Raw genomic sequence first — 10,858 nt, forward strand, 5'->3', positions numbered from 1 at the left:
TAAGTTGTATGCATTATTATTTTTAAATCATAACATCAATGTTTGGTCGCTACTTCGTGGATTTTGTCTATCGCGGGGATCCGAGATAAACGATGGATTATTGTATACTGTAAAAATGTAAAAACCCATTCAAAAAATAACTGAAAAACCTGCGATATAGTGGGGGCACAAACGATGAACTATGATATACCGGGGGTTCACTGTAAACAAAAAAGAAAACACTTGACTTTGAGTTATTTTGTTTCCCAGCTACCCACCCGCTTTGAACACATCGCAGAGCACATGGTAGCAATATGTGAGCGGGATCATACTTCAGTCATGCTAATTTTGGGAGAGGGGGTGCTGGTCTGTGAACAGCTGTAGATTCCCATTCAGTCGCTTCCATTCTCTTGTGGAGATGATGACTTGGCCAGAGGCTGACGTGGAAGAGAAAGTGATATGTGCAACATGGAAACGTTAACAATCTTCGTGTGTGTGTGTGTGGGGGGGGGGTTGAATGGAACATGGTTTGAGCAGCTGTACATCATGAAGGGGCAACCGCCTTGGTACCATTCAACAGCCACCTTTATAGAATCTATAACGTTCACTAAAATGCAGATGTGTTACTAGGGCCCGCGCAGCGACTGCTGCGAGTTCCCTATTGTCATTGAAAAAAATATTTGTATTTGTATTTTTAGCATTTGACCTCCAAAGATGTTATTTTACTTAATTTATTTCAGCATTTTGGTTTAAATTTTATGAATATAAATGTGAATGTGTGGAACCATTTACATAAATCCATTTTTATGTCAATGGTTGAATGCATTTTCTTTTTTGTCTGGGCATTGGATTTCTAATACTTGTTTTTATGTGTATTGATTTGTAATTAGTAATTGTTTACTGTAAATGTACTGGTTTATATTAATTATCTGAATATAGATGTGTGATATAAATCATTTATAAAATATAAAAATAAATTCATACATTTTTAAATGAGTTGTCTGAATGCATATTTTGATTGTTTTTTAATCTCTAAAGAATGCATATAAATAGATTTTACTTTCAAATATTGCTGTATTTCCATTGTATTTTATATATTGCATTGTGAATTTTAGTCATTTTTAAAATATATTTGTAATTATTTATTTTAAATCAATGTTAAGCTTGATTATCTGGATGCATATTTTCTATTTATTTTTTAGTATTTAATTATTTTAATTTTATTTGTTAGTAATTGAAGTATTTGGTGTTTTTGTATTATTAAGATTTGTTTTATGAAATGTATTCATTTGTTTTTTTATTCGAATATGTGTCTTTCATTTTAAGAATATTTATCTACGATAAATGTATTTATTTATATCTATGATTCATATGCATTTGTTCTGAAAAAGAAGACTCCCAGCCAGAAGCTAGCTACAGTGTGTGCAGTACTGTATAGCTTCCAGACCACACACTGCTCAATGTTACTTCTCACTGAGGTTTGGATACAATTTATGAAGCGGGGGACTATTTTGCATAAAGATTTGAGGAAATTTGCAGCAATTTCACCTAGCTTTTTCTTCTGTCTGGCTTCTGGCAATTTCCAGATGTGCAATGACAGATGTTTCCACATATGCAGCAAAGGGGAAAAAGCAATCATATAAGCATTATTCTGACACTTTTTCGACAATGGTCGACAAGTATCACATTCATGATTCATGATGGATAGAGATTTATAACTACTCTTATTCATATCATATTGGGAAAAAAATATTGTTCATTTCACTTGATGTTCTGTATTATTGTGGTTGTTTTTTGGAGAGGTGTAACTTATGTACATGTGAACATTGTATAGCTAAACAAAGTGCTAATCAGTGTTCTGGGCAACTGAAGTTGTACATCAAGCAAGAATGGGAAAGAATTCCACCGACAAAGCTTCAACAGTTAGTGTCCTCAGTTCCCAAACGCTTACTGTGTTGCTAAAAGGAAACCTGATCTAACACTAGGGATGTCCCGATCCAACTTTTTTACTTCCAAACCGACACCAATATTGCGGCCTTGAGTTCTGGCCAATATTGGTCCGATCCGATATGAACAATAATCATCCGTACTTTACTTATTTTGTAGTAATATATATTTAAATTGCAACATAACCACCCTTAACTTAAACATAAGCATATTCTACATTTGAATAGATTAAATAAAACAATACATTTGAAAACCATGGAAAAATAACTTCAATAAATAATAAATACAAATTATACTTTTAAAGTGCACAATAAAAAAGTTCAGTTGAGTTATTATTTACTATCAGTATATGGTGGGAACAGTATTTGTTTTCTCCACGTGCGGCAATACACGTTTGAACGTTTTGCAACTGGGGTTTAGTTTTATTGACGATGTGGTGGCGATAGGAATCATGTAGTGAGACTCGAGCTGCTAAGCTGTCTGTGTGTTCATCGTTGGCATCGCTGTTCCTGCTGTGCACGTCTTGACCTCTGAGGGGCAGTGTGGCGCACGCAATGAGATACACACTTGCAGTAACAAAGAAAGTAGAAGAAGTCACGATTGCCTATTGTCAATATAACTCGGTTTTTTTTTTTTTTTAGTTTTAAGAATATATCCCAGAAAGTATTGTTATATTGCATGTTTGTATGCGTTTATACAGCGTTTCTGTTCAGTATTCATTATTTTCAGAGATATAAATTCCGCGAGTTCAATGGTAATTTTCCTTAGCTTGTCAATCAATGATGGTCAGATTAAAATATATACATCCATTTTCTTTACTACTTATTCTCACAAGGGTCGCGGGCTGCTGGAGCCTATCCCACCCTGAACTGGTCGCCAGCCAATCGCAGGGCACATAAGAACAAACAACCATTCGCACTCACATTCACACCTACGGGCAAATTAGAGTCCTCAATCAACCTACCACGCATGTTTTGGAGATGTGGGAGGAAACCGGACAAAACCCACCCAGGCACGGGGAGAACATGCAAACTCCACACAGGCGGGGCCGGGATTCGAACACCAGTCCCCAGAACTGTGAGGCAGATGTGCTAACCAATACACACACACACACACACATATATATATAAATATATATATATATATATATATATATTTCAGCGAACAGTTTATGATATATATTTACATTGTTTATTGTTATGAGTTTATTATTTGTGGCTAACCTTGACCCTGACATTTCCAAAGTAATCTTCCGAATACTCGTGCCTGGCCAAGCACATAGCTGGCCATATTTTTTATCTTAGTTAAATAAAGTTGGGGTCAAATAAAATAAAGGTATGCGTTTCTCGTCTCGCTGTGTGATTTTTCATCATCCCGCGAGATTTCGCTGCGCTCGGAGCTTGGGCTTGGCACATGTGCTTCTCCCCCCTTCCTCCCCTCCCCTCCCTTCCCCTCCTCCTCAAGTGAGCCTCTCAGCTGCCGAGGCGAGTGATGATGATGGCGGAGCTGGTTCAGGGACAGGCCTCGGTGGCTCAGCCCGGAACGAAAGATGACTTCGCAGACACGATACGCCGGGTGCGACAGGTAAAAAAACAACAACAACAAGACTGGTCGGGTTGGGAAAGGGCTGCAAAAGAAGCACACGCGAGGGAGAGGATGGCAACAGTTTGGGTTGTGTGGGACCCTCACCTCACCCCCCACCCCTCCGTCAACCACAAACCATTCCTCATGCACCCAGCTAGCTCGTGAGCTAACAGCAACTAGCTGAGTTAGCGTAGCTGAGCCGAGCAGATTAAGAGTTGTAATGTACAGCCGAGACCCGACTACGCTGCGTCGGACGGAGCGGGCCATCGGCGTCCCAACTCGTTTCCCCACGCGGGATCCTGACGCCTCTGGAAGTTTTAGTTAGCGCAACTTTTGGCCAAGTTACGTCGACAACCTGTTGTCAAAGCCCTCCCACCCCACCCCAAGAAGTTGGCTGCTAGCCTTAGCATGTTAGCTCCCCTCTTTCCCCACGACACCGAGCTCACCCACCCGGCCGTGCCGGCGGCTGACAGCCTCCAAGTGGGGCTCAACTTTAGCCGGAATGTCTTGACACGCTGTCAGAGAGGCTTCCGAAGCCGCCGCTGCCCCACTTAGGTTAGACCCCGAAAACAACACACGCTGTGTCCACTGTCACTTTAGACTCTTCAAACCCTGCTACCCATCAGCACGTCGCCGTTTAAGCCGAACGCGGCGCTTATTTGTCGGACTCGTGCCGTACTTTGTTCGCGGTAATAAACACGGGCGAGCGAACTAGCACGGGTGGCTAACTAAGCTCTGCTAGCTCAGCGTGTCTGGTGGCATCTTTTGGAGAGGTAGGCCATGTCATGTAACGTCACCTGCCCCAAATAAGACTCACACCACGAGTTTCTTTCCACGGCAAATGCCAGTGAAATATTATAACGCCAAGCACCCTACATTCCTGTTTCCCCTTGCATTGGCAAGACGTCAGCTAGTGTCTACAGTAGACATGGCCGACGTAGTTTAAGATCACTTGAACTTGGTTTACATGGGCCTACGGTCTAAAGTCTTGTTGTAGTAATTCAGAGATTTGTTTCTAAATGCATTTACGTTTGAGGATAATTGCTTGATCATGGGTAAAGACTGAGAACCTCGTAGTACTCAATTATGGAGATATAGCGTTAAACTGTTTTTTTACTCTTTCAGTAGCAAAGTGACAAGATTTCCCCAAAATGACATGTCTGTCAAAATGCTGAGTCTGGTTGGAATGGCCACTTCAATCAGAGTACAACGCACCAAGAATTTTTTAAATCAGATGAATGTGACATTCTGTCAAGTCAGGAAGGAAGGTTGCCGACTGTGCTTTTTTTTAAATTTATTTTTTTAAATTAATTTCTTTATTTTTTTACTAACGCAGTGTTTGCATTTCAAATCCATTTTTCCTATTTGAAGTATTGGAAAAATGCATGACCACTGTAGTCACACTGACTTTCACTTGGTTAACAGGGCTGCCTAAATTTCTTAGTTGATACACAATTAAATGAAGTTATGCGCTTGGTCATGAAATGATTTAATCTCTTACATCAAGGGATCACAGTTTATTGTGACCACAATAAAATGCTCTACCTTTAGGTACCAAGTGATAGCAGCTATACAGTCGACACAAGGTCAACAGTACACTGGAGTTGTAATGTCTGGCTGCTTATTTTTAGGCAACTATTTGCTCTGCTCACCTTCTTCTTTTAACACCAGTTGTTCAAACTGATGCTGCTTTTGGAATAGATATTGCTGCAAAACTGGATTTACATACTGCACCTTCAAGTGCCCAATTCCAATTTAACTTCCTATATCCGATTTGACTGCATGTCCTCGTACATTTCAAGTGCCGCATATTTGACATGACTTTTTAAAAAAAAAAAAAAATTTACTCGGGCAGCAGCTATTGAATATTTTTAGAACAGAGTATTCTACAAATGTTTCCGTCAAGAGGAAAACTCGTAGTTAGTACATACTGTAGTTATTATGCATGCAGCATAAATTCAACCTGAACTTCTGTGCAACTTTGGGGGTGTTTTCACCCCCAAAATAGCAAAATTGTACAATTTTTTGTGTCCCACTGAAAATATTAGTCTTTAGTAGCGTGTTAGCATCTACTCCAAAGTGTCATGTTCATATGATGACCAAACACCTCTGCAAGACGGCACTCAATTGCTTGGTTGTTGTTGTTTTTTTTTGTTTATAAGGCCAAAGAGACTGTCACCACTCAATGTGCCTTCCTGTGATTTCTCTCCAGATGGCCGCCAAGATGGGAGGAGAGCAGATGCCAAACCTTCACAGTTCCTCACCCGTCATCGACCCCTCCCTCTATGGCTTCGGAGGCCAGAAACGCACGCTGGACAATGGAGGCAAGTCTCGTCTTGTGTATATACGTTAGTTTTTATCTCTGGCTTGGTGATCTGGCAAAAAAATAAAATCCCAATTAATTGCTTTATATTGTCCGATCTTGATTATTACCACAATTTTTAATGTGTTTTTTAAAAAACTTTTTTAAATAACCAGTTTTAAAGCATCTGTACTGAAAACTAAAGAAGATGGAGTAGTTTAACATTTTATTAACGTCTTCTGTTAACAACACTCCTTAAAGTGAATATTTAAAACAGGAACTCCAACGTGCATACTAAACAAATAAGGCAAATCAAATAAATGTATAAAAATATAACTATAATTTTCACTCAACAGTGCAACGAGTACAGAAAATATAACAACAGTGCACTAGTTTGAAGTCCTGAGTATTTTTGGAGGTACAACATACAAAATAAACTGCCACCTCGGGGATAATGAAGACACCTTGGATTGTAAACATCATTCTCCAGTTATGAGGCCACATACCCTGTTAACATTATTGCTACTTTAATATGTGCACCATTTTTAATAACAGTACAGCTTAACTTGTTTTGCCATTTTACAAACCACTTGCATAATGAGACAATTGATTGTTACTTTGGTCTGATGGCCTCACCACTAGCAGTGGCTAATGCTACTTGTGCAGGCAGCAGTGAGTGACAGGCTGTACTGACTGCACTTGCATATTTATTTATTTTTGGTTTCCCACATAATCACTTGGGTGGTACTTCAAATGAAACAACAGTGTTGCCCGTTTTTGAGGACGCTGACATACCTTGCACATCAGCTAGTTAATACATTGTTTCACGTTGCTTGGGGGACAGCCCCCACACAACCGGCGTTGCAAACTCGCAGAGCGGCCAGCCGCCTCTGTCACTGATCCTGAGCCGGAGCAAAGGCTCAGGACCGTGGTAGATCGAGGGAATACGCACACAGCTGATAATCGAGATCGACGGGAAAGTTATCTCGCTCTTCGATCCTGATCGTTTATTCGACCAGCCCTACTTTTGTCCCACAATCACACGAATAATCATAAAAGCAATCGACTTGGCCTTCTGTCATGCACCAAGTAACCTTGAGGTCCGTTTGACAACCATGTTCATTAACCATCATTTTACACTACATGTAAGTCATGAATTGAAGAGTTCAAACACCAAAGCAGTCATCTCAGTTTGGTTACTGGTTAAAGCTGATAATTTTTATATCAGGTATTCTAAGTTCATTTGTATTCAGCAATTGGGAGTCTCATTCGGGAAAAAAATAAAAATAAAACTTTATTGGAAAGGTCTTTCAAAGAGGTCTTTGTCATTTAATCACAAAACCAAGACTACTCCAAGAAAATCATTTAGTTAAAAAAACAGTCAACTCAGAACATAACGATAAAATTACACTGAAATGGTAAGAATTATGTTTTGTGAATAAAAAATTAATAACCGTTGTGTATACTAGAACTACCATCTCTTGAACTAACCCTGAACCTGAATTTAAATTAGCCTAACCCTTAATCCTAACCTTTCAAACAGACAAAAAAAGTCACATTTATAGCACAGAGTCTGTTATCATCTTCGTTGCTGCTATTCTCAAGATCCTGTCGACCCACTTGATTGCGAACAACATCGGCAAAGGCTTCCGTAGACCTGATCAAAAACACCTAATCTCACGGAGTTAGAGATTAGGTGTTATGTGCATATTTTTCTCTACACAATTTAAAACAATTATTTGGTGTCTTAATAACATGTAATAGGTGTTTTAACATTTAAGTCGCTTTAAGACACTGCCACACTGCCCCTGGATGTAGTTCTTGCTCATGTGGTGTTCAGTCATTTTCTTTTGTGTGATGAGAGTGCCTCTCCACCTGCTTGAGTGAGCGAGAGGTTTGTTTTCCGGATCTGTGGTCTTGTGAAATTTCTCATGATGTTTGTTGTGACGTTGCTTCAAATGCGCAATGAAGTTGGTCGTATTAAAATTCCCCGGTACTGTGCCACCATGGAAAACTTGCACATGACAAGTTATGCACTCATTTGCAATGTCTTGTTTGGGACTTAAATGAAAAATACTGCCGTAGGGCCAACTTTACTCTTACTCCTTGCTGCTACTTTGTTAGTAGCTTAGCATGCGCTGTTATTGTGAGCACATGAGCTCTGCATGACGTGATCCGGTCGCTGCTAGATAGAAGTGCTGGAGTGGAGCCTGGAATAGACTGCTTGTATAAGAGTGCGTATATCGGAGATTTTAAATGCAGTCCGATATAATCCGATACGCGTTATGCAGTATCAAATATTGGATCAGGACACCTCTCGTGTAAATGCAGCCCAAGTAAAATAACTGCGACACTTGGCCTTTCCAAGGCGTTTACGTTCTACATTTCAGTTGCCTCCTTGTCTGAATTTGGCACACCCCCTCCTTGTATTTATATTCATAGCTGTTTCTATGTCAAGCGTAAAGTGCAACCCATTTCCAGAGGATCTGGAATGAGTGCAAATCAGCATAAAAATCATCCACCCTGGCTACAATGTGGGTTTTCACATCCATAACGGAACATCCTCCGCTGACCCCCTTGCTCAGTGCTACCTGTCAACATTCAATATGACTGACCCAGCTGCCAAACTTGTATTTTTGATTGAAATTCTGTCCGCTGCACCCTATTTCCGTCTTACTGCGTGTCAGGCAACAACATAGTGGTTTTGCGGAAGCATTCGCTCCGTCAGCACAAATGGCGTTTCCACACGGTCTAACTTTTATTTTCCATTGTTATTTCTTGCATGCTAACGGACTTTCTGTCTTGTGCTTTCTCTCAGTAAGCAACCATCTTGGCGCAATGGTACATCAAAGGTGAGCAGCGTATCCCCTTGTTCTAAAGCAAATTTTTTGGTATTTTCCTCGCTCAAGGACTGTATTGATCGTGTCATCATCTTACAGGGCTCTCACGACAGAAGACTTCAAAGTGCCTGATAAGATGGTGGGATTCAGTAAGTGGGCTTTGAGTTCATTACAGTTGCTGCATTTGTTTCATGTGTAATCAATCAGTATTGACATTGTACTCAGCTCTTGGGTCATTGCGTCTATATTTATAAAAAAAAAAAAACTATATATTTTTTTTTTTTCTCATTTCCAACCAGTCATTGGAAAAGGAGGAGAACAGATTTCAAGAATCCAGCTGGAATCTGGCTGTAAGATTCAGATAGCATCAGGTGAGTTCACGTTTCATTACAGCTACATTTGGTTCACATCAGTGTAGAAATATTAAGAAATTTGTTTTTGTTTTTTTGGTGATCCCGTAGCTAAACCTAATAGATATTTGATTCATTATACGACACTGAAACAATAATTGTGTAATTCAAGACACATTCATTTTTTCAAACTTTAAAACAGTTACTAGGTGTCTTAATGTCTGTGATATGCTTTTGTCAAAATACCCCAAGGATCATATTTTTCACCCTCATATTCGACAGGAGTTACACTGTTTTGAGGGGGGCGGTCTTGTCTCATGCAAATTAGACACTGCTCATCCTTCCACCTCACAGTTTTTTGTTTCCATGACAACTAGAGGCGGCGCTACTTGTTGAGTCCCCTGTCTCAAGCTAGCCTCACTACAGGCACTAACAAAAGTATTGTGTATTTTAACTTATGGAGGCGGCGCTTCATCACCAAGCTGCCAAATTACACGTTGCAATTGGTATGTGTATCTGTGCATGCAGCGTTCACATCAGCAAACACAAATTGTGACATCACAATCCACCAAATGTTAGAAAGGCTCACTCACAGGCACATTTTGAAAATTACCCAGCTAACAAGTATGACTTTAATGGTGTAAAATCAGGATTAAATTCTACTTTAAACATTAAATTATATATATAAATATGTGGCTTTAATTGTGTAAAATTAGGACATCTTGCAACGTTAGTTTTTTGGGGTTAACGAGGAACCTTTTCGCAACTTTATTCCTGTAAAATGGTGCGATTTTCCCCTTGTAATTATTTAAAACATTTTCATGTGACATTGCAACTTTTGTCAACATACTGTCCATCCATCCGTCCACACTTTCAGAAATAGTCAGATAAAAGATTTACTTCATTGTGTAATTTCTCACCTGATGGGTGGGCAGGTACTCCTGCGATCAAACCGTTTGTATACAAGCAATTAAAAATGTAAATTTTCCATAATACGGCCCCTTTAAAATCAGTGTAGCTCTGTGGCGGTGACGTTTGTCTTTTTGTAATCCTGCAGACAGCGGAGGCATGTTGGATAGACCCTGCACGCTGACTGGCAGTCCTGAGAACATTGAGTGAGTCCTCACCACTTTTATTGTTTGAATAAAAACTGTCACAAGCAGTTTTGAGCTGCTGAGGGCACAAATGCGTCTCCTTTCATGTCCTCTCTCACAATCGGTCACTGTGCCTCCTTAACACCACTTTTCTTTTGGGACAATGGAACATGTGACTAAGCAAAAAAAAAAAAAAAATGGGGTGGTTAATTCACCACTGCCACCACACAGGCAGGCCAAGAGGCTGCTGAGTGAGATTGTGGAGCAGTGTCGCTACGGTCCGGGCTTTCACTGCGAACTGGACGGCAATGGCGCCATCCAGCAGATGCTAATCCCCGCCAACAAAGTGGGCCTGGTGATCGGCAAGGGGGGAGAGACCATCAAGCAGCTGCAGGTGCGGACGCTTCTCAACCCAAGTTAGAATGAAGTAGCGTTGGTCTTCATGTTATGTCTGAATTTGTTTTCCCCCCACGTAGGAGAGAACAGGAGTGCAGATGATCATGATCCAGGATGACCCCATGCCCACTGGTGCAGACAAGCCTCTGAGAATAACTGGAGACCCCCACAAAGTGCAGGTTGGGCCAGCTTCTTCTCCAATATTACATCTTTTCAATTTGAATACAGGGGGTCATCGGTTTACGACGGTCCTGACATAGTTTGACATTTAAAGGTTATGATTGGCCCGTGGCATGATACGTTGAACATATGTTCAGATACTGCCTTACTTACTTGTTTTATGTTCATGACTCAAGTGTTTTTCCG

The 10,858-nt window shown here is 40.2% G+C and overlaps 1 protein-coding gene across 1 annotated transcript in view; it reads left to right on the forward strand.

Annotated features, from left to right (window-relative positions):
* The first annotated feature begins 3,383 nt into the window (after positions 1-3,383).
* The window catches only part of fubp3 (far upstream element (FUSE) binding protein 3), a 25,814-nt gene continuing 18,339 nt past the window's right edge, over positions 3,384-10,858 (forward strand). Inside the window, exons 1-8 of the mRNA XM_061699353.1 lie at positions 3,384-3,510; positions 5,723-5,834; positions 8,631-8,664; positions 8,752-8,801; positions 8,952-9,023; positions 10,060-10,117; positions 10,328-10,490; positions 10,573-10,671. Of these exons, the coding sequence (XP_061555337.1) occupies positions 3,418-3,510; positions 5,723-5,834; positions 8,631-8,664; positions 8,752-8,801; positions 8,952-9,023; positions 10,060-10,117; positions 10,328-10,490; positions 10,573-10,671 (681 nt within the window). The 5' untranslated portion in view covers positions 3,384-3,417. The remainder of the gene's footprint in view (positions 3,511-5,722; positions 5,835-8,630; positions 8,665-8,751; positions 8,802-8,951; positions 9,024-10,059; positions 10,118-10,327; positions 10,491-10,572; positions 10,672-10,858) is intronic.

Source organism: Phycodurus eques, chromosome 15, assembly GCF_024500275.1.
Source record: "Phycodurus eques isolate BA_2022a chromosome 15, UOR_Pequ_1.1, whole genome shotgun sequence".
Taxonomy (NCBI): Eukaryota; Metazoa; Chordata; class Actinopteri; order Syngnathiformes; family Syngnathidae; genus Phycodurus; species Phycodurus eques.